The sequence below is a fragment of the Carcharodon carcharias genome, chromosome 1 (assembly GCF_017639515.1).
Source record: "Carcharodon carcharias isolate sCarCar2 chromosome 1, sCarCar2.pri, whole genome shotgun sequence".
Taxonomy (NCBI): Eukaryota; Metazoa; Chordata; class Chondrichthyes; order Lamniformes; family Lamnidae; genus Carcharodon; species Carcharodon carcharias.
The window spans coordinates 155,462,246-155,486,306 of record NC_054467.1 but is presented as its reverse complement, the minus strand read 5'-3'; the positions used below and the strand labels follow the sequence as shown (position 1 = coordinate 155,486,306).

Sequence of the window (24,061 nt, the reverse complement as noted above, 5' to 3'; positions counted from 1 at the left end):
ACTCACCTCCAACTTTCTCCATCTTGGGAAAACTTTACAAATCTGAAACATTTTCAAAAGAGTCTTTAGATTATTTAAAAACAAAACTATTTACCTTACAAACCTGAGCAATTACAAATTTCCCTTCTTTCATTACACTCTCAATACATTTTACAATCAATTCCAAAGCCGGCGTTAGGTTTGAACTGGAGCACAAATCGGTGAAACCTCTCCATTGCGTTATTAGTACATTTATTAAAAGCAGCACATGCAGAGGTTGCAGGGACAGTTCAACTCAAATCATGAACAATAATTCATACGCAAACAGCTTGCGGGACACACGGTGTAGGGCTCCGGAATCACTCCCCATATCTTTCCCCACCATTGTCCGGGGATCCGCTCTTTCTTCCCCCTCCTCCTCCTCCTCCTCTTCCTCTTGGATACCTATACCTTTCCAGCTCCCCTCCCGAGTCTCGCGCTCCCAACCGCCGCACGTTCGGCTTTAGAACGTTACGAATTTTAAAAGAGGTGTACCAAAACAAGACGCAAGCAAGGGGTCGCGAAAGACCATTATCAAGAATAACCCGTTCTTATAAAAGGGGGGGGGGGAAGTAAACGAAATATATTCGTATTTTAATAGTTCTGTTGTACCAATCTATAATTTAAAAAAGTCAAAGTCAACAACAAATTACATATGTTTATATTATTCCTCACCCCGCACTCCTTTGGGGATTTGGTGCGGTCCAAGCTAAGGGGGGGTGGGGGGGAGGGGAAACACGTGCGGTGATTCGGTGGGGGGAGGGGCGGGAAGGGTCAGAGGCTGGGGCAAGTTTATTTTAACGTTTTGAGCGTAATAGTGGATGGTTTGAATGTTTATTCTTTCCTCCCTTCTCTTAGTTACAGTTGAAGTAGGTGGTGTTGAGAATCTGTAAGGGTCCCAGTGCAGGTTTCCAGTGGAGCCATGGAGTTTGAAGAGTCGGGGATCAGGGAGGAGTGTGGCGTGTTCGGCTGCGTTGCTACCGGCGAGTGGCCGACTCACTTGGATGTCCCTCATGTTATCGCCCTGGGGCTGGTGGCACTGCAGCACAGGTAACACTGAGAGATAGGAGGAGGATTTCCAGTTGCAGCATTAGCAGCACAGAATTCGATCTAAAATACAGTAGTATTGTGATAGCCGAAGGTACCGTTTGCAAAGAAAGTTTTGTAGAAACGTTTCTCAAACGGCTTTGTTTTTCATTTCATGGTGGTTGGGGGCTTATATGTCATTTGGGCGAGGGAGTGAAGCATTCTACTGACTTTGTATTTACAAACGCCCTGTTTAATCATACAGAATACTGTAGGAAAGCTGGATGAAGGTATCGAACTCGGGGAGAGAGACTGCGAGGTTCTAGAGCAAATTGATATAGGGAGTGACAAGGTATTGGAGGTGCTGGCAGGCTTAAAAGTGGACAAATCTCCAGGTCCGGATGATTTGTGTCCCAGACTGCTGAGGGAGGCAAGGGAGGAGATCGCAGGGGCTCTGACCTGAATTTTTAATTCCTCTCTGGCCACGGGGGAGGTGCCAGAGGATTGGAGAACAGCTAATGTGGTTCTGCTATTTAAGAAGGGTTGTAGAGATAAGCCAGGGAACTACAGGCCAGTGAGTCTCACATCAGTGGTAGGGAACTATTGGAGAAAGTTCTGAGAGTATCTATCTCCACTGAAATAGGCAAGGTTTGATCAGGGATAGTCAGCATGGCTTTGTCAGAGGGAGGTCATGCCTAACAAATTTGATTGAATATTTTGAGGAGATGACCAGGTGTGTAAATGAGGGTAGTGCAGTTGATGTAGTTTATATAGATTTCAGCAAATCCTTTGACAAGGTCCCACATGGGAGACTTATAAAGAAGGCAAATGCACATGGGATACAGGGTAATTTGATAAGACGGATTCAAAATTGGCTTAGTTGTAGGAGGCAGAGGGTGATGACAGAAGGATGCTTTAGTGACTGGAAGCCAGTATCTAGTGGCATACCACAGGAATCTATACTGGGTCCCCTATTATTTGTCATTCATATAAACTTCATAGATGACAATGTGGGGGGGATAGGATTAGTAAGTTTGCGGATGACACAGAGATTGGCTGGGTGGTTAACAGTGAGGTTGATTGTCTTGGGCTACAGGAAGATATAGACGGGATGGTCAAATGGGCAGATAAGTGGCAGATGAAATTTAACCCTGAAAAGTGTGACGTGATACACTTTGGAAGGAGTAATTTGACAAGGAAGTATTCAATGAACGGCATGACACTGGAAGTTCTGAGGAACAAAGGAACCTTGGCGTGTGTGACCATAGATCTCTGAAGGCAGAGGGGCATGTTAGTGGGGTGGTGAAAAAGGCATATGGACACTTGCGTTTATCAATCAAGGCATAGATTACAAAAGTAGGAGGTCATGTTGGAGTTGTATGGAACCTTGGTGAGGCCACAGCTGGAGTACTGTGTGCATTTCTGGTTGCCACATTATAGGAAGGATGTGATTGCACTGGAGGGGGTGCAGAGGAGATTCACCAGGATGTTGCCTGGGATGAAACATTTATGAAGAGAGGTTGGATAGACTTGTTTTTGTTGGAGCAGAGAAGATGAGGGGCGATCTGATCGAGGTTTATGAGGGGCATGGACAGGGTGGATAGGGAGCAGCTGTTCCTGTTAGTTGAAGGGTCAGTCACAAGGGGGCATAAGTTCAAGGTGAGGGGCAGGAGGTTTAGGTGGGATGTGAGGAAAATCTTTTTTACCCAGAGGGTGGTGACGGTCTGGAATGCACTGCCTCGGAGGGTGGTGAAGGTGGGTTGCCTCACATCCTTTAAAAAGTACCTGGATGAGCATTTGGCACATCATAACATTCAAGGCTATGGGCCAAGTGCTGGTAAACGGGATTAGGTAGGTAGGTAGGTCAGATGTTTCTTATGTGTCGGTGCAGACTCGATGGGTCGAAGGGCCTTTTCTGCACTGTGATTCTGATTCTTGGTGAGTACCTGCAGTGCATCTTGTTGATGGTATACACTGTTGCCACTGTGTGTCTGTAGTGGAGGGAGGGAGTGTTTGTGGATGGGGTGCCAATTAAGTGGGCTGCTTTGTCCTGAATAGTGTTGCTTCTTGAGTGTTGTGGGAGCTGTACTCATCCAGGCAAGTGGAGAGTATCTCATCACACTCCTGACTTGTGCCTTGTAGATGGTGGACAGACTTTCGGGAGTTAGTAGGTAAGTTACTCTCTGTAGAATTCCCAGCCTCTGACTTGCTCTTGTGGTCACAGTATTTATATGGCTGGCCTGTTCAGTTTCTGGTCAACGGTAATCCAGGGATGGATGTTGATGGTAGGAGATTCTGCGATGGTAATGCCATTGAATGTCATGGGGAGATGATTAGATTTTCTCTTGTTGGAGATGGTTATTGCCCAGCACTTGTGTGCCGCAAATTTTACTTGTCACTCATCAGTCCAAGTCTGAATATTGTCCAGGTCTTGCGGCATATGGACACAGACTACTTCAGTATCTGAGGAGCTGCATATGGTACTGAACATTGTGCATTCATCAGCAAATATCCCCACTTCTGACCTTATGATGGAGGGAAGGTCATTGAAGAAGCAGCTGAAGATGGTTGGGCCTGTCCTGAGCAACTGCTGCACTTATGTCCTAGAGTTGAGATGATTGACCTCCAACAACCACAACTATCTTCCTTTGTGCTAGGTATGACTTTAACCAGTGGTGAGTTTTCCCCCTGAATCTCATTGACTTCAGTTTTGCTAGGGCTCTTTGATGCCACACTCTGTCAAAGGTTGCCTTGATGTCAATAGCAGTCACTCTCACCTCACCTTTGGAGTTCAGCTCTTTTGTCAATATTTGGAGTAAGTCTGTAATGAAGTCAGGAGCTGAGTGGCCCTGGCAGAACCCAAACTGAGCGTCAGTGTGCATGCTGAGTACATGCTGCTTGATACCATTGTTGATGACATCGTCCATCACTTTGATGATTGTGGGTAAACTGATTGGAATTGTCCTGCTTTTTGTGAAGAGGACAAACCTGGGCAATTTTCTACGTTGCCAGGTGGATGCCAGTGTTGTAGCTGTACTGGAACAGCTTGGCTAAGGGTGTGGCTAGTTCTAGAGCACAAGACTTCAGTACTATTGCTGGAATGTTGTCAGGGTTCATAGCCTTTGGAGTAGCGAGTAGCTTAAGCTGTTTCTTGATTTCGTGGAGTGAATTGAATTGGCTGAAAATTGACATCTATGATGCTGGGGACCTCAGCCAGAGGCTGAGATGGATCATCCACCTAGCACTTCTGGCTGAAGATTGTTACAAATGCTTCAGCCTTATCTTTTGCACTACTGTGCTGTGCTCCCTCATCATTGAGGATGGGTATATTTGTGGAGCTGCTTCCTCCAATTAGTTGTTTAATTGTCCACCACCATTCATGACTTGATGTTGCAGGACTGCAGAGCTTAGATCTGATCATCTGGTTGTGGGGTTGCTTAGCTCTATCTGTTGCATGCTGCTCCCACTGTTTGGTGTGCAAGATGTCCTGTTGTAGCTTCACCAGGTTGACACCTCAATTTTAGATATGCCTGGTATTACTGCTGGCATGCCCACTTGTACTCTTTTTTGAACAAGGATTGATGCCCTGGCTTGATGGTAATGGTAGATTAGGGGATATGCTGGACCATGAGTTTACAGATTATGGTTGAATACAATTCTTCTGTTGCTCATGGCACATTATGCTTCATGGATGCCCAGTTTTTGAGTTGCTAGATCTGTTTGAAATCTATCTCATTTAGCATGTTGGTAGTGCCACACAACATGACGGAGAGTATCCTCAATGTGAAGACGGGACTTTGTCTCCGCAAGGACTGGTGGTTGACCTTTCATCAGAAATCCTGTTTTATAATGCTACAGGTGGTATTGAGACAAAATGCTGCTGGGCTTTTCTGCTTGTTCTCCCTTCAGGGGAAAGAAGCCGTTAAACAGTTTAGTGCCCATTCATTGAGTGATTCCTATAACACAGATGATGATTTGCTAAAGTAATCAACCTGAAAACATTAACTTTCATCAACCTTTTGCATACTTGTCAGTGCATTGGTTATATTCAACATTGAGCATGAAAATACATTTGGGAGCATTTTATCTGATTAGTACTTTGCATTTTTGTATGCTATGTCAGCGTGAATTGAATACAAAGGAAATGATTGAAAAGTTAGTATTGTTGTTTTGGAATTTTGTGCTTGATTGAGGTGTGCATTTATAACTTTTTGTTATCCTCCAGAGCAATGTCTGACTACATCTGTTGAAATCACCTAACCATTCTAGAATTACACAATGTAAAGCACACAAGTATATTCAGCCCAACTGATCCATGCTGGTGTTTATGTTCCATATAAGCCTCCCACCACCCCACTTCTTCTAACTACATCAATCCACCCTTCTATTCCTTTCTCCTTTGTGCTTATCTAGCTTCACCTTAAATGCATTTCTACAGTTTGCCTCAACTACTTGTAGCAAGTTCCACATTCTAACCACTCTTGGCTTCTTCTGGGTTCTTTACGTAATTCTGTTCTGAATAGGATTTTACAAGAATAGATGGCAAAGAGGAGATTTGATCAAGCTTATGCTGGATCAGAATCTTTCAGATCAAGACCATGTGGATGATTCAGAAAGACTTCTAGCACCAGTTACTTATAGTCTGATGCAAGAAATACTTTTTAAAATCTTTTTAAAAACTCAAATGTAACACACTAATGATGAAAATAATTAATTTAAAATTGACTGCCATTCATTTTCTTTTACTTTCTTTGAAGCTTACTATAAAATCAATGGACAGTTGGAATGCTACTAATGTCAATACAATTACAGAGATAAAAGCTGGTTAGCAATTATGCATGGCCTAGTTTAGACTGAGTGCATCACGAGTAATGTATTCTCGTCCTACAGAATCCTACATAAATTAAACCATTTGAAAATGTATTGATAGGGTATAACAAACAGAACTAGTAAGCTGATGCATTGTTTCAATAAATTAGCTGCATTAAAGTGATAACCGAACCACTATCATGTTTAAACTGCAATGGGACTATTAAAAATACTGAAAAACATACTCTGGCCTAAGACTACTTGTGCTTTGTGTCATAGGAAATCCATTTGTATTCCTTAACCACTAATGTTGACACCAAAAACATTTTAGAACAAGCAGCCTATCATGTGAAAGGTACCTCTTGAGACTGTAGTGTGAGTAGATGACTGGCTACAACAAGATAATTTCACAGTGATCCATGATCACTATTGTGCTTGTATAGTTATTTTGGCATTGGAGCACTAGAGTATAGTTTCCTTTCTTGAAAAGGAATGACAACACAATATAACCATATTCCAAAACAAATTTGCGAGCTTCTGAAAATATAACCTAGGATAGATCTACGATTTTGTTGGGTTAGTATCATAATATTTTTTCATTATTGTGGCTAATCTTGACACTCTGAAATTAACTTGGATATATTATAGATTTATCAGGGCAAAGGGATTATTGGCTTGGAGAGTCAGTAGTCTGACTGTTTTCCAGAAACATATGTAATGTAGCAATGCTATTTATTCTTTACTGATAAATGGGTTTTATCTAGGATTCTAATGGTTGTACTACAAAGTCCATTGTCTTACATCCAAAGAGCGCTTTTTACTGATTAATATATTTTGCATATTATTTAGTTTCTGATTTACATTGTAAGAGAATTGATATCTTCAACAAAAATGTCTGTCTTCTCCCTCCCCACCTCAGTATGAAAGTTTGTCCAGATAGAAAGACTTATTTAGTTTCATCAAATAACAAAAATATCATGAAGATTATTTAAAATCATTGAAAAGAGAGACACGTTGTCAAAGCTTTTGGTCTTGTGCTCATCAGGGCAAATGCAAGAATGTCAAATTTGAAACGATCACAACAATTTATACTACAGGAGGAAAGTGGTGCTGACTTATTGGCAAGTCGGCTATGATTGGCCGAGGCATTTCCACTACCCAAACAAAATGTCTACTGTCAGATGTGATTCTGTGATTAGTTAGCACTTGCTGAGCAATTCTGAGTGCGTTATGAGCTACCAATTTAAGATAATTAGTTGAGCTCATAATGTGGCTCATTTTCGCTTGCTAGAAGCAACTGATGTTCATATGCAGGGACCCGTGCTTTGTAAACAGAAGGAATATGTTCAAGCCTTGTACCTTTTTTGAACCACCTGGAAGCATGGGGAATCCCTAGTTCCCCGTTGCTCTCTCCATGCAACACCTCGGCCTATCGGAGTTGACTTGCCAACCAATCAGCACCCTTTCCCCCTCTGATATAAATTGTTGTGATTGTTTGAAATTTGACATTCTTGCGTCAGTCCTATGACTGCAATATGAAAAGCTTCAGCAAAACATCTCTCTTCAGCACTATTCAAGTTCCGTGCTACCGAACTTATACCTGAGACAGAAGATTACTTAGATTTTATGAACGACTCCACTGCTTATTTAATTTTTGTTTAAAATTAAACATGCAAAAAGTTATGTAATCATGGAAAACGCAATGTTATCTTGATAACTGAAGTAAGTACTTTTTTTCCTGAATTAATTCATAGTCAGATTCATATATATTCATTTTTCTATTATCTGTTACTATAGTAGTTGAGTGGCTAAGACCTATCACGGTCTCTTGTCTTGTGTCTCTAAATGCTGTGTTAGTGAATTTATATCAACATTCATATTTGTTACATCATGAAGTCAGTTTAGAAATGTCATTCTTTTAGATGTGTATGTTTGTGCCTCTCATCCCTCCATCCTTGACTTGAAGGTTTAATATATTTCAAGATCCTGTTAAAACAAAATCATTAAAATTGTACATTTAATACAATAGGAAGACAACTAAAGTAACATGGATCTTACCTCAGAGAGCATATCTCTTTAATTCAACCTATCTAACTTTGGAATCCTCATATTTAAGGTACTGCCAGCTCAAAAAGATATTTTTGCATAGCTTCAGTTTAATAGGAGTAATATTGGTTTGAGTATTTCAGTTTAAATTTAACTTGAAGTAAATTTCACGTTGTTCCATTTTATCTTATAAACTAAATTGACAGTCCATAGTAAGAAGAAGGGTCTAAAGTGTTTCTAGTGCTAGTATATCTGAGAACATTTCTGGCAGCAGCGAGTAATAGAGTTGTCTAATTCAGGAAATGCAAACTATTTTTCCATGGTAGTTTCAAAATAAATTTTGTAGAGTTAGATTCATAGCTTACAAATTTCATTTGGTTGTACCTAGAATTATTTACAGCGTTGAAGGAGGTCATTTGATCCATCAAGTCCATGCTGGCTCTCCTTGGAGCAGTCCAGTCAGTAGCACTCCGCTGATTGACCTCTGTAGCCCTGCAGGTTAATTTCCTTTTGAATTCATTGATTGTTTTCACTTCCACCACCCTCGTGGGCAGCAAGTTCCACGCCATTACGAATCACTATATTTAAAAAAATGTTTCTAAAGTGTGGTGCCCGGAACTAGCCACAATATTCCAGTTGTGGCCCAACAAGAGTTTTATAAAGGCATATCATAACTTCCTGCTTTTATACACAATGCTTCTATTTTTGAAACCCAAGATTCATTATGCTCCCGCAGGTTCTTCTGTTCCTGCACACTTTTTAGAACTGTGCCAGTAAATATATTGCCTCTCCCTATTCCTTTTTTCAAAATGCATTGCTTCACGCTTCTGTATATTAAATCTCACCTGCCACTTGCCTGCCCGTTCTGCTAGCATATCTGTCATGTTGCAGATGATTTGCTTTAGCCTCACTGTTTGCCACTCCGGTTTGGTATTATCTTCAAATTTTGAAATTCTACTCTATTCCAAGATTCAAGTTATTTGTGTATATCAAAAAAAAGTGTTCTTAGCACTGACCCTTTGGGGAACACCACTATCTACCGTCTTCCAGTCTGGAGTAAAAACATTTACCACTACTTGTTCTTTGCTATCCTTAAGTCATTTTTTAAATCCAATTAGACACTGACCCTCTTATTCAATGAGCCTCAATTTTGTTAACCAGCCTTTTGTGTGGTACTTTGTTGAATGCTTCCTTAAAATCCATATGGACAACAACCACAGCATTCCCTTCATCAACCTTCTCTGTTACTTCATCAGAAAATTGAATTAGATTAGTCAGTTTGCTTTTTCTAAATCAGTGCTGCCAATCCTTAATTAATTTAAACCTCTCCAAGTGCCTATTGATGTTTTTTTGATTCCAAAGCCTTACCCACTATTGATGTTAAACTAACCAGCCTGTAGTTGTCATGACAATCCTTACATCCTTCTTTGAATAAGGGTGTCACCTTTGCCACTCTTGAATGGTCTGGCACTTTCCCGTATCTGGGGAAAATTGGAATATTATGGCAAGCCCTTCTGCTATCTCCACCCCCACATTCTTTAGAAACCTGGGTTGCAAGCCACCTAGACCAGGTGACGTATCTACCCTAAGTATAGCCAGCCTTTCCAGTACCACCTCCCCCTCAATTTTCACTCTATCCATTGCTTCTACTATCTTCCATTCTCTGGATATTTCATTAGATTCTTCTTCCTTGGTAAAGATTGATACAAAGTATTGAAATATTCTAGCCTTGTCCTACGCTCTAAGCATATATCACCTTCTTTATCTCTAATAGGGCCCACTCCACCTCTTACTATCCACTTATAATTTACACTTATTTTTCTGTTCACGTCCCTTCTGAATCTGTTCTATTTGGCCCTGGTTCTCACTTGAAGAATTCACCTGAATGCAAGCTAAACCCTATTTTTTTTTGTTTGTTTACTTACTTATAATCTCTATCTCTCTCATCATCCAAGTGGCCCTGTTTTCGATTTGCTTACCTTTCACCTTTGGGATGTACCTGAAGCATCTCCTCCTTAAAGATCACTCATTGTTCCTTTTTACTTCTTCCTGTCAGTCTTTGATTTCATTTTAGCCAGGCTAGATTCCTTCTCATCACAATGAAATTAGCCCTCTTCTGATTTATGTCCTGCTTTATATCATTTCTTTTCTCCATTACTAATCTAACCTTATATTGTGATGATCACTCTTACCCAAGTGTGCCCCCACAAGACATTTGGTCTACTTGGCCTAGCTCATTTCCCAGCCAGATTCAGCAATGCCTCCTTTCTATCCAGGGATTCTATCAGAGAATTTCTTCTTTTGCAAAGAATTGCCCACTCATGTGACTGGAGAGAAAATCTCTCATGTCGCAACTGTTTACCTAGAGGAAAAGAATCTTAACTGGACCAAGTGTAATAGCATCTGTACTGTTGGCGCAGCTTCTATGATGGGAAAATCAGAGGATTCATGAATAGGATGAAAGTAGAGAATCCTGACATCAGGTCAGCCATTGTATCCTGCACTTTAAACCCTTTGTTGCAAAACAGTGTCATCTAAAGTTAACTGCAGTATTAGACCAAACAGTGAAAATCATGAATTATGTAAAATCATGTCCTTTGAAGTTGCATTTGTTTACTATTTTGTGCTAAGAGAATTGAGCCGAGTTTACTCATGCACACACAAGTGTGATGCATTTCTTAGGGATAGTCCTCTCCTGTGTTTATGAACTCTGAAACATGCTGAAAGAGGTTTCACCTCTGCATGAATTGCTACAAAAAGCTTTAATATGTGATGATTCTTGGTGTGCTAAGCTTATATATCTTTCAGATATATTCAGCCGCCTGAATGAGCTGAGTGTTAAAATGCAGGGGAGAAAACAAGACATTCTGATTGCCACAGAAAACATCAAGGCTTCATGTCAAAACTGGCTCTTTGACAGGAAGAAGTGGCAAGTGAGTTGATTGAGGTGTTCAAGCTGGCATCAGCGAATCCTGCTGACAAAACCATACTCTACCTCATCTCCACACATCTTAAAACACTGCAAGAGAAGTTTGAATGCTACTTCCCCTCCATAAGTATGGAAGACTGACTGGGTTCGTGATCCATTTAGTTCACTTTCTTTTGAATCATCAAATAAATTGTCATTAAAAGAACAAGAGGAATTTGCAGTTTGCAGAGATGCATTTCAGTTGCTTACGGGACAAGATTATCCATCTCTTTCGGATTAGGTTATAGCAATACTCCTACTCCTGCCATTTCCCTGTGTGGTGTTCTCAACACTGACTTATGTACAAAAAAGTACACGAGTGCCTGTCAGTGGACAAGACCGGCTAGTTGCCCTGTTGTCAGTTCTTCGATTAAAATACTCTGCTTGGAGGCAGGCCCAGTTGTCATATTAACATTACCAGTAAGATGCTGCTCACAGTATTTCTTTCATTTGCATTTTGCTTCAATTCTTATACTTCTAATTTCATTTTTTTTTATTGAATGAGGAGAAACAACTTTTTATTGTTACGAATATGAACTTTCATACTAAGAAATGCAGACTTAAACTGAAAACGATTGAAATTTTTAATGGGAAACACTTAAATTGTGTACATTTTCGATAACAAATATTGTATTTACTTGCAACTGGTGTTAAGGCTTTCATTGTAAACTACTTAAACTAATGTAAATTGTATTAGATGGTGTCTTGATATATTTTTAGGAGGTTTTAGAGATGGAAGGCTAGAAGACAATTCAGTTGGCTGTGCCTCAAATGGTTTACAGTGTAAAAGTGTGCTGTGACATAAAAAAAGGTTGGGAACCACTGCTTTAAAGCACTGCTTTATTATCAAATGCAGGCTACTAAAGTGGCATGACAAACTAACAAGAAAAGAAGCTTCTCTACTAAAGGGCTTAAAAGTTATGGAGCAGCTGAGGGGTAGTTGTTTTCCATTAAGAAGAACACAGAATCACAGATAATGGATATCATTTCTAAACTAATCAGTAACTATTTTTGACACTTCTGAAAATATGTTTTTACAGAGGTCAGGAAAGTGCTGGAATTGTGACAAGCAATGGAGGTTCCCCACCATTATATATGACGCACAAGGTATGTTTTTTATTTTGCATTGGAGTGTTATAAATTATGTCACACAAAAAACTTTATCGAATTCAGTTGGGTTCAATATTCTTCTGTACAGTCTCCTTCTTCTATTGCTTTACTACATCTTTGTTTTCAGAAAACATGAGTTACTATCTTCCAGTAGCCTTGCAACATTTGTTTAAATTTGAATTTCCTATATCAAGTGTAATTTAATAGCCAATTGATTCTGCTAAGCTAAGATTATACTTGACAAACATATAATCAAAGTACATTGAAAGTTAATGTGAAGTTATTTTTAATAGTTTCAGTAAATTTCCTGCTTATTTGAAGCAGGAGATATTGGTAGTATGTATCCAGTGTCGTTGATTAGTGCAGCTGGTTGCAAAATAAAGCGCTCCTTATCTATACTCTTACCCCAGTGTCAGAAGACCGTGCCTTTGTGCACCAATGTGAATTTTCACACAAATCATTATAGTCAGCTCTTAATTCGAAATTGCTTAATTCAAATTATACAAAACACTTTGTACATTTAAATTGCCTAATTCAAACTATTGGATATGTCCTTTTTATTGGAGTGCAGCTCCAACAACATTCGAGAAGCTCGACATCATTCAGGACAAAGCCCGCTTGATCAGTATCCACCACCTTAAACAGTTATTCCCAACATCGCCGATGCGCAGTGTGTACCATCTACCAACAGTGATGGGCAACCTAGGCTAGTGAGTGGGACGCATGAGTGGTCTTCCTTCATCTGCAGTGGGCTGCAAGATTGAAATTGGGCATGCACTAACCATGAATAACCCCATGAATAAGATTAAATACATTTAATATGCGCTAAATATTTCATAACGAGTTAGAGAAAATGTGTCCACATTTTCTCTCCATGGCTTCCTTCAGATTTAGAAGCTATCGAGCACGTTGGGCAGAACCTACTGGAAATTTTGCTATGTGAGAGGAATGTCATGTTTCATAATGTCTCTTAACATTGTATTTTTTTGGAACTGATATTGCCTTGTTGCAAATTAAGCAAAATGGCCTCCCTTTCTGTGCAATAACAAAATAATCCAGCTCTCAACTCTCTTTTACCATTCTGCCCTATTCTCTGATTTTCCTCTTTCTGGCTACTACTTCCTCTGTACTTTTTGATTTTTGCATTTGATTCTCCTTCTTTATGAAGTCACTTCAAATCAAAGCGTTCCATTATATAATTAGGGGCAAATTAAATTACCAGCAAAAGTAACATAGAAAAGTGCAGCCTCCCACGCCCACTGGTGTCATAACAAAGACTCTCAGCCGGGATGGGGTAATCTTGCGTATTTAGAATTTGCAGGGTGTGCCATTTGGACCAAAGCAGCACTTTGGACGCAGAGGGTGTACACAGTTCTCACAGTCAGTGTTGTCTGCAATCAGTGTGCACCTCAATTCACGTACCCTTGCTTTGTCTGTGTGTCACTTTGGTAATACTGGTAGGGAAAAAAAACTATGCGGGTGGAGACTTGGAAACAAAGAAAATAGGAGCAGGAGTAGGTCATTCAGCCCTTTGAGCCTGCTGTACCATTTAATATGATCATGGCTGGTTCTCGATCCTGCACTCTTCCCATACCCCTTAACATAAGAACATAGAACATAAGAACTAGGAGCAGGAGTAGGCAATTCATCCCCTTGAGCCTGCCCTGCCATTCATTACGATCATGGCTGATCTAATTTCGACCTCAACTCCAATTTCCCACCGTCCAGTCTATATGCATATTAAAATCACCCATGATTATTGCTATGCCTTTCTTAAATGCTCCCAGTATTTCCTGGTTTATACTGTGCCCTACTGTTAAACTACTGTTTGGGGACCTATAGATTACTCCAACCAAGGACTTCTTTCCCTTGCTATTTCTTATTTCTACCCTGACTGACTCTACATCTTGCTCTCCAGTGCCTATATCATTCCTCACTATAGCACTGATCTCTTCCTTTACTAACAAAGCTAACGCCTTTAGAGTCCAGGGAGGACTCTGATTGAGGCCATTGACAGGATCAATTATACAATTAAAGGACCTGCCCGTCCAACCTTAAAGTTGGTGGGCAGGCCAGGAGCCCCAGCGGCAAATAGAGAAAACATGGAACCTCATCCACCAGCGGGATGAGGTTTCATGTAGGGTTTTAAAAAGTTTAATAAACTTATTATGTAAATTATGAACATGTCCCATCTCATGTGATATTGTCACGAGGAGGACATGTTAGGGAATTTTTTTTCTATTTTTAAACATGTAAGCGATCTCCCTGAGGCAGCACTTTGCCTCAGGGAGATGTGCACTCTTTCTTGCGCATGTGCAAAAGAGTGCACTCTTGCTTTTGGGGAATCCCCCCCACCTGCACAAGAAGCACATAGCGTTTCCCGCCGGATATCATGCTGGGCGGGCCTTAATTAGCCTGCCCATGTAAAATGGCGGTGGGGCCCGCTTCTTTGGCGGGGATCAGCTCTCTGCCTGCCGGAGATTGGTTCAGGCCCGCCCGCCCGAAAGGCAGAAAATTCTGCCCCAGAAATCTATTTTCTTCTTAAGTATGTTCAGTGACTCTGCCTCCACAGCCTTCTGTGGTAGGGAATTCCATAGGTTCACCACCCTCTGAGTGAAGAAGTTTCTCCTTATCTCAATCCTAAACCCTGTATCCCCTTGTGACCCCTTGTTCTAAAGACCCCTTCAGCCAGAGGAAATATAATCCCTGCATCTAGTCTGTCCATCATTGTCAGAAATTTATATGCTTCAATGAAATCTCCTCTCATTCTTCTAAACTCCAGTGAATACAGGCCTTGTCGGCCCAATCACTCCTCATGCGACAATCCTGCCATCACAGGAATCTGGTGAACCTTCGCTGCACTCCCTCTATGGCCTTTCTTAGGTAAGGAGATCAAAACTGCACACACTACTCCAGGTGTGGTCTCAGCAAGGTCCTGTACTGCTGTAAGACATCCTTGCTCCTGTACTCAAGTCCCCTTGCAATGAAGGTCAACATACCATTTGCCTTCTTAACTGTTTGCTGCACCTGCATGCTTGATTGGTGTACAAGGACACCAGGTCCCTTTGTACATCGATGTTTCCCAATCTATCACCATTTAAGTGATACTCTGCCATTTTGTTTTTCCTTCCGAAGTGGATAACTTCACACTTATCCACGTTATACTGCATCTGCCATGTATTTGCCCACTCACTCAACATGTCTAAATCACCTTGAAACCGCTTAACACTCTCCTGATTGCTCACATTCCCACCAAATTTCGTGTCGTCAGCAAACTTGGAAATATTACATTTGGTTTCTGCGTTACCCCAATAGTCACTGCCTGCCACTCCAAAAAAGACCCATTTATTCCTGCTCTCTGTTTCATTGAGCTTTATCTGATTACACTTCTGTGAAATGCTGTGGGGTTTTTTTATCAATAAAAGTATTATATAAATGCAAGTTGTTTGTGAAAATGGTTATGAACCAAAGTTATTGCTCAACTATTCTTAGTTATAAAGCTTCTTCAGCATTTTTGTTATTTATAGTAATATTGTTCAGAAATCCTGCTAATAATATAAATCACATACTTTTTAACTGAACATTAATCATACAATCATCTAATCTGAGTTACAGGTGGGAAAAATGATTGAATTTAATTTGAAGCAATGAATTTTCCATTTTACTTTGCAAATACGAACACCTATATTGTAATTTTATTGGAGCTCCTTAATTTTTTGATTAGTGTTGATTTTCACATATTGCTATAACTTGTTCATTAAATAATCATAGTAATGTTGCAGTTTAAAGGACTTACCTTCAGGTCAAAAACTTGTGCAACTGTTCTTTGGAGCTTTGCAATGGATCTAAGCAAATATTTTAAGTTCTGAGGCTGTAATTTCAAAAGGCGAGATAAGGACACTTGAATATGAACTTTGTGCTATGCCTGTTTGTTTTAAAAACTGTATTGACTTACTGTGTCCTCAAATCAAAAAATAGGTAATGTTGGGGCAGGACCTAAATTCTGCATTTGAAATAGTGTTGTACAATTTAATCCTTGTTGCTTCTCCAAAGAACATCCTATGAGGTGGTCAGAGCTCCCAGTGTTGAAAGAGCATATAATAAAAATATCATTCATTACTTGTTTATACAGTTCAAATAAAACAACCATGGACTTGGTATTTTCAAATCCTGGAGTAATACTTCTGACAGTAGAACTGCAACTTTGCAGTAAATGTATATAAAACGTAACATGTTACTTTTTAGTTTTATATAAGGTCTCAAAGTTGTAGTTAAAGAAATTAATTATTTAGTTTTCCCTCAGAACTATGATCATTTTTTAGCTTACAAGTTATGGAAATCATCATTAGATATTTTTTATATAAAATTATTTTTTTTTACATAGGGAATGGGCCTCATAAATAGTACTTTCCGTGAAGAACAAATACAAAAACTTCGCAATGGGAGCCTGGGAATAGGACACACACGATATTCCACATCGGGTATTTCTGAATTGCAGAATTGTCAGCCATTTGTAGTGGAAACTCTTCATGGGAAGATCGCTGTCGCTCACAATGGAGAATTAATTAATGCAAAAAAGTTAAAAATGAAGGTGCAGTATGGCATTACCATTAGAATTGTTGCAAGTTAATTGATCCTCAGTAAATAGTGCATCCCAAAGGGACAAAAGATTAGGGATGGATAATTGATATTCTGCTTTCTGGTAAACATGTTAATCAAATTTTGATGTGTTGGGCATAAATCTACTGCATAACTGAATAAATACTCTGTGGCCAAGCAAGACTTTAGCCAATAACTCCTGTTACTAAGCAAAAAGCAAGGCTTCAAAGGACCTAAAATGAGGGGGCCTGGTCTAAGCACTTCCTGTTCCAACCTACCTGCTGTCCCCTTTTCTTGGAATTAACCTTGGCCTTCTGATGAAAATGCTAGTTGGAGACTGCTGCTGTTTCCCCTTTAATATGCCTTTTAAGCATATATGTTTTAGCGCTTTGTCAAATATTTGTATGCATTTTGTCATTTAATCTAATAATTTTGATGAATTCAATTTGTACAGTGAAATTAAGTGTGACAGCTATGTATTTTTCTAGTTGAAAAAGATAACTTTTCCATTTATATAGGTACTACGACATGGAGTTGGCTTATCAACTAGCTCTGACAGTGAGCTAATCATACAGCTTCTGGCTTTGACTCCACCAAAGGAGGAAGCTGATACACCTGACTGGGTGGCCAGGTAAGGGAAACTACTGAAACTTCCAGCTCCACTATGGGAGAGTACAGAGGTTTTAACAGGCTCATTTCAAGTACAGTTACAAGTTAAAATGTAATTTGATCCAGGGCCTGGTCTGCTACTGAAGAAAGGCAGTGTGAGACTCCCTTCAATCAGGAGAAATTGCTTCACACTTTTATTAAAAGCACATTTACAACTCTGTAGAGTGAATCATTTTAAAATTGAACTTGCTTTCACCCAGTTTTCTATATATACTATAAAATAAGTGTATAGCTTGCAAATTCACATAACTTGTTTTTTTTTCATTCGTTCAAGGAACATAAGCATTGCTGGCTAGACCAGCATCTATTGCCCATTCCTAATTGCCCTTGTGAGAAGGTGGTGGTGAGCTTCCTTCTTGAACCGTTGCAGTCCCTGTGGTGTAGGTACACCTGCAATGCAGTTAGGGAGGGAGTTCCAGGATTTTGGCCCAGTGACCGTGAAAAAACGGCTATATATTTCCAAGTCAGGATGATGAATGGCTTGGAGTGGAACTTCCAGGTGTCGGTGCCCCATCTGTCTACTACCCTTGTCGTTCTAGGTGGTAGCGGTTGTGGGTTTGGAACATGCTGTCTATGGAGGCTTGGTGAGTTTCTGCGGTGCATCTTGTAGACGGTGCACACTGATGCCACTTTGTGTTGGTGGTGGAGGGACTGAATGTTTGTGGATGGGGTGCCAATCAAGCAGGCTGCTTTAACCTGAATGGTGTCAAACTTCTTCAGTGTTGTTGGAGCTGCACTCATCCAGGCAAGTGAAGAGTATTCCATTTTACTCCTGAGTTCTGCCTTGTAGGTGGTAGACAGGCTTTGGGGTGTTAGGAGGTCAGTTACTCACCAGAATTTCTAGCCTCTGACCTGCTCTTGTAGCCACAGTATTTATATGGCTAGTCCAGTTCAGTTTCTGGTCAATAGTAACCCTCAGGATGTTGATAGAAACATAGAAAATAGGAGCAGGGGTAGGCCATTCAGCCCTTCGAGCCTGCTGCGCCATTCACTATGATCATGGCTGATCATCCAACTCAATAGCCAGTTCCCGCTTTCACCTCAAGAGCTATATCTAAATCCTTCTTGAAAACATACAATGTTTTGGCCTCAACTACGTTATGTGGTAGTGAATTCCACAGGGTCACCAATCTCTGGGTGAAGAAATTTCTCCTCATTTCAGTTCTAAATGGTCTACCCCATATCCTCAGACTGTGACCCCTGTTTCTGGGCTCTCCTACCATCCGGAACACCCTTCCTGCATCGTCCCTGTCCAGTCCTGTTAGAATTTTATAGGTTTCTATGAGATTCCACCCCCATTCTTCTGAACTCCAGCGAATATAATTCTAACCAACTCAGTCTCTCCTCATATATGTCAGTCCTGCCATCCCAGGAATCAGTCTGGTAAACCTTCGCTGCATTCCCTCTATTCCAAGAACACCCTTCCTCAGATTAGGAGACCAAAACTGCACACAATATTCAGGTGTGGTCTCACCAAGGCCCTGTATAATTGCAGCAAGACATCCCTGTTCCTGTACCTGAATCCTCTCGCTATGAAGGCTAACATACCATTTGCCTCCTTTACCGCCTGCTGCACCTGCATGCTTACATTCAGCGACTAGTGTACGAGGACACCCAGGTCTCATTGCCTATTCCCCGCCTTCAATTTATAGCCATTCAGATAATAATCTGCCTTCCTGTTTTTGCTACCAAAGTGGATAACCTCACATTTATCCACATTATGCTGCATCTGCCATGCATTTGCCCACTCACTCAGCTTGTCCAAATCACGCTGAAACATCTCTGCAACCTCCTCATAGCTCAGTGGGGGATTCAGCGACGGTAATGCCATTGAATGTCAAGGGGCGATGATTAGATTCTTTCTTTTTGGAGATAGTCATCAGTTGGCATTTGCATGGCATGAATGTTTTTTGCCATTTGACAGCCCAAGCCTGGATATTGTCCAGGTCTTGCTGCATTTGTAAATGGGCTGCTTCATTGTCTGAGGAGTCATGAATGGTGCTGAACATTGTGCAATCATCAGCGAACATCCCCACATTGACCTTATGATGGAGGGAAAGTCATTGATTACACTTTGGAAGGAGTAATTACACTTTGGAAGGAGTAATTTGACAAGGAAGTATTCAATGAACGGCATGACATTAGGAAGTTCTGAGGAACAAAGGGACCTTGGCGAGTGTGTCTATAGATCTCTGAAGACGGAGGGGCATGTTAGTGGGATGGTGAAACGGGACACTTGCCTTTATCAATCGAGGCATAGATTACAAAAGTAGGGAGGACATGTTGGAGTTGTATAGAACCTTGGTGAGGCCACAGCTGGAGTAATGTGTGCAGTTCTGGTCGACACATTATAGGAAGGATGTGATTGCACTGGAAGGGGTGCAGAGGAGATTCACCAGGATGTTGCCTGGGATGAAACATTTAAGTTAAGAAGAGAGGTTGGATAGACTTGGGTTGTTTTCGTTGGAGCAGGGAAGATTGAGGGGTGACCTGATTGAGGTGTACAAGATTATGAGGAGCATGGACAGGGTGGATAGGGAGCAGTTGTTCCCGTTAGTTGAAGGGTCAGTCACAAGGGGGCATAAGTTCAAGGTGAGGAGCAGGAGGTTTAGGGGGGATGTGAGGAAAAACTTTTTTACCCAGAGGGTGGTGACGGTCTGGAATGCACTCCCAGGGAGGGTGGTGGAGGCGGGTTGCCTCATATCCTCTAAAAAGTACCTGGATAAGCACTTTGGACGTCATAACATTAAAGGCTATGGACCAAGTGCTGGTAAATGGGATTAGGTAGGTAGGTCACGTGTTTCTCACATGTCAGTGCAGACTCGACTCGAAGGGCCTTTTCTGCACTGTGATTCTGTGATGAAGCAGCTGAAGATGGTTGGGCCGAGAACACTATCCTGAGGAATTCCTGCAGTGATGTCGTGGAACTAAGACGATTGACCTCCAACTTCCTATGTGCTAGATATGACTCCAACCAGTGGAACGTTTTCGTCCGATTCCCATTGATTCTAGTTTTGCTAAGGCTCCATGTTGCCACACTCGGTCAAATGCTGCCTTGATGTCAAGGGTAGTCACACTCATCTCACCTCTGGAGTTCAGCGCTTTTGTCCATAATTGAACCAAGACGGTAATGAGGTCAGAAGCTGAATGACCCTGGTGGAATCCAAACAGAGCATCAGTGAGCAGGTTATTGCTAAGGAAGCTGATAGCACTGTTGATGACCCCTTCCATCACTTTTCTGATAATTGAGAGTAGAATCATGGGGTGGTAATTGGCCAGTTGGACTTGCCTTGCCTTTTGTGTACAAGACATACCTGGGCAACTTTCCACATTGCCGGGTTGTAGCTGTATTGGAACAGCTTGGCTAGGGGTGTGGCAAGTTCTGGAGCACAAGTGTTCAGTACTATTGCCGGAACATTGTCAGGGCCCATAACCTTTGCATAATCCATTGCCTTCAGTCATCTCTTGAGAGACTTTTTTATTATCATTGGTTTGTGCTCATATAGAAATGATTCTCATCGTCCAAACAGACCATTCATGGGAATTGGTTTATTTTTCAAATGCTGTTATTTCCTGCAATTTTTAAAACATCGATTAGCAGGCGTTTGTTACTTTAATGAGTACAGATGGAAAAAAAAATCCCATATTTAATAGGCATGTACAACAAATGAACATATTAGGCATTTATGATACTTCAGTGTGAAATTTTATTGCAGAATATTTGTAGGACAGTTTCCAAGCTTAGATCTTTGCATATATTTTTCTACAGAGTAGAATATTCCTTAATAGATGCTGGATAAGTTAGGCAAATAGCAGTTAAAGGTATGAATATAAGATTCTTAGAAAATACAGAATACATGTGTACTATGAATTTGACTCTATGCTATTTATCCTGGACACCTAACTTGGCCAAACTCTGTTTCAAACTAAACAGCACTTCCAATATGCCTAACCTGAAATAGAATTTATTGCTTTGAATCTTTAAGTTCGGGAGAGATATTGTCATCTTGATTTATTTACATTCATACAGTAAAGTCCCGCCGTTTGCAGGGGCTGCATTCTTGGAAAACCTTGCAAATGGTGAATTCACAAACGGCAAACATATTTTATTATGGGAGTCAATTAAATAGGTTCCAGCCATCCAAAAATTGATATGTTAGAGAATAAAAGACAATAAAAACAATGTTTTTAATAAATATAAAGATGACCTGTTTAACAAAATAAGGAATACATATTAGTCACACTGCTCTGCCATTCAATAAAATCATGACTGATCAGATTGTGGCCTCACCTCCACATTCCACCTACCCCCGCGATAACCTTGGACTCAGTTGTTAGTCAAGAATCTATTTAGCTCTGCCTTAAAAATATTCATTGACCCCGCCTCTGCTGCTCTCTGGGGAAGAGAGTTCCAATGATTCACCACCCTCTGAGAAAATATTTCTCCTCATCTCTCTTAAATGGGACCCCCTTATTTTTAAACTGTGCCCTGGTTCTAGTTTCTCCCACAAGGGGAAACATCCTTTCAGCATCTACCCTGTCAAGTCCCCTCAGGATCTTTCAGTAAGATCACCTCTCATTCTTCTAAAGTTCGATGGATACAGCCTGTCTAACCTTTCCTCTTAAGATATGCTGCTTTTCTATTCTTCCTGCCAAACTGGACAATTTCACATTTTCCTACATTTTACTCAATCTGCTGAATTTTTGCCCACTCACTGAACCTATCTATGTCCCTTTGCAGGCCCCTTATGTCCTCTTGAGAACTACCTATCTTTGTGTCATCAGCAAATTTAGCAACAATACATTCCGTCCCTTCATCAAGTCATTGATATAAATTGTAAAGAGTTGAGGCCCCAGCACTGATTTCTGTGTCAGTCAGTCAATCAATGTCATAGCCTGCTGACTGTTTTTTCAGTTCTTCAGCTGATCTTGAGGCCTGCCATCACCTTGGGTTGAAATTTAGCCACCTTAGGCTCTTCTTCCTCCTCTTTACATTCAATTCCACACGTTCTTCTTTAGAGAGTTCCACTTGATGACACTGAAGCAACTCCTCTACTTCAAATGTGGCAGGTCTTCAAATCCCTCCCCTCCAACGTGTTTTGCAAACTTAACAATCTTTGTTACTTCAGCATTCACATTGGAGAATCCTGTTAAATTATTCACAGCCTCAGGCCAAACTTGTTTCCAGTAGGCATTTATGGTTGATTCTCTAATCTCATCCCATGCATCCTTAATTATTCTTATTAAGATAAGGATGTTGAATTCCTTCCATCAATCGTGGACAGTGGTTGAAGGATTTGTTTCCATAATATTGAGAATGTGGCTGAAACCTCTATGGGTGTAGTGAGCTTTGAATGTTGCAATGATCCCTCGGTCCATTGGCTTGATAAATGAGGTTGTATTTGGGATAAAAACAAATTTTCTGTATCTGAATGGCTATCTTCAGGATAGGGTAGATGTCCGGGAGCATCATCAAAGATAAGTAGAACCTTGAAGGACAAGTTATTTTTCCTCAAATAAGCCCTGACCTCAAGCAGAAAGCAATTTTCAAACCAGTGTTCAAACACTGCTGCTGTAACCCAGGCACTGCTGTTAGTTTCCAAAAACCCTGATAGATGAGATTTATCTTTTCCTTTTAAGAACTTGAAGGTTTTCTGACCTATAAACCAGCATTGGTTTATACTTAAAACAAGCCACATTGGCACATAGTAAGAGCATTAGCCTGTTCTTTGCAGTTTTTAAAACAAGGTACTGTCCTTTCTTCTTTGAATTTGTAAGTCCTATTTGGCAGTATTTCCAGAACGGGCCAGTTTTCCCTGTGTTAAAGACCTGCTCTGGCTAGTAGCCTCACTTCTCAAAGCATTTCTGCAATGCCTTCTACTCTGCATGGTCAGCTGATGCACCCTCCCCCACCAACTTCACATTATGAAGACCAAAGTGCTTTTTAAAGCGATCAGACCATCTTGTGCTGGCTGAGAATCCTCTGGAATACCAAGAGGCCCCTTCTTCTTCACCAGTAGCGCCAGCACTACCCTCTTTACTACAATTCAAGTGCTTGTTTCTAATAATTGGGCCATTAACTGGGATTTTGTTTTGATTCTGGTGCTCTATCCACACATTAAGTAACTTCTCCAGTTCTTCTAAGTGTGGATCTTTCCTGCTTACCAAAGTTAATCTGGCAGTATGACTACCAGAAACACTAACAGTGGTCTTTATTTTATCTTCAGACTGCCTAATGTACCTAATTTTAGATTATTAACACTGTATTCCCTACCAACATGGTAGCACTTGTGCTGTTTTTCAGCCTATCTAATATTGTCACTTTCTCAGCAAGTGCCATCACTTTTCTAGGACGTTTACTGCTTCGTTCAAGTTCACTCATTTTTCAATAACAGTGACTTAAAGATTTCTCAGAAATGGTACTGTACTGTAGATGCAAATGAAATCGTAATAACAATGAACACCCATGTGCAAACACTCCAGTAAACAACATGGCAGATGACGCATGCGCAATGCTCAACTCAGGAAATGTGTCATGGACACCTCCCATATGTTTTTTGTAATGTTCATTTTCTATTTTGACATTTTGTCCAACTTCGTTTTTTTTTCTGAAAACCACAGATAAGTGAACACTGGGTCTGCAGTCGGCAAAATGGTGTACGTGATGTTTTGCGCAGATAAGCGAATTTGCGAATGACGAAGATGTGAATGGGGGGGACTTTACTATACTTCAAAACTTGCTAGTCACAGATGAAGAATGAAATAAGATGAAGCATAAAATGTATTTGATGTGAAGTTTGGAAGTTTTTAAGTGAA

The 24,061-nt window shown here is 40.6% G+C and overlaps 2 protein-coding genes across 6 annotated transcripts in view; one reads left to right on the top strand and one right to left on the bottom strand.

Moving 5' to 3' along the window:
- paics (phosphoribosylaminoimidazole carboxylase, phosphoribosylaminoimidazole succinocarboxamide synthetase) overlaps positions 1–507 on the bottom strand; it is a 30,289-nt gene extending 29,782 nt beyond the window's left edge. The window contains exons 1-2 of one of the 3 annotated variants that reach the window (XM_041200177.1): positions 430–507; positions 7–42 (exon numbers count right to left, since the gene is read on the bottom strand). In XM_041200177.1, coding sequence (XP_041056111.1) covers positions 7–22 — 16 coding nt within the window. In that variant the 5' untranslated portion in view covers positions 23–42; positions 430–507. Of the gene's footprint in view, positions 1–6; positions 43–299 lie in introns of all 3 variants that reach the window. The other 2 variants (XM_041200187.1, XM_041200197.1) reach the window with 2 other exon arrangements.
- Positions 508–759: 252 nt separating this feature from the next.
- ppat (phosphoribosyl pyrophosphate amidotransferase) overlaps positions 760–24,061 on the top strand; it is a 52,950-nt gene continuing 29,648 nt past the window's right edge. Inside the window, exons 1-4 of one of the 3 annotated variants that reach the window (XM_041194724.1) lie at positions 760–1,068; positions 11,908–11,974; positions 16,362–16,568; positions 17,095–17,207. In XM_041194724.1, coding sequence (XP_041050658.1) covers positions 941–1,068; positions 11,908–11,974; positions 16,362–16,568; positions 17,095–17,207 — 515 coding nt within the window. In that variant the 5' untranslated portion in view covers positions 760–940. The remainder of the gene's footprint in view (positions 1,069–11,907; positions 11,975–16,361; positions 16,569–17,094; positions 17,208–24,061) is intronic. The other 2 variants (XM_041194742.1, XM_041194733.1) reach the window with 2 other exon arrangements.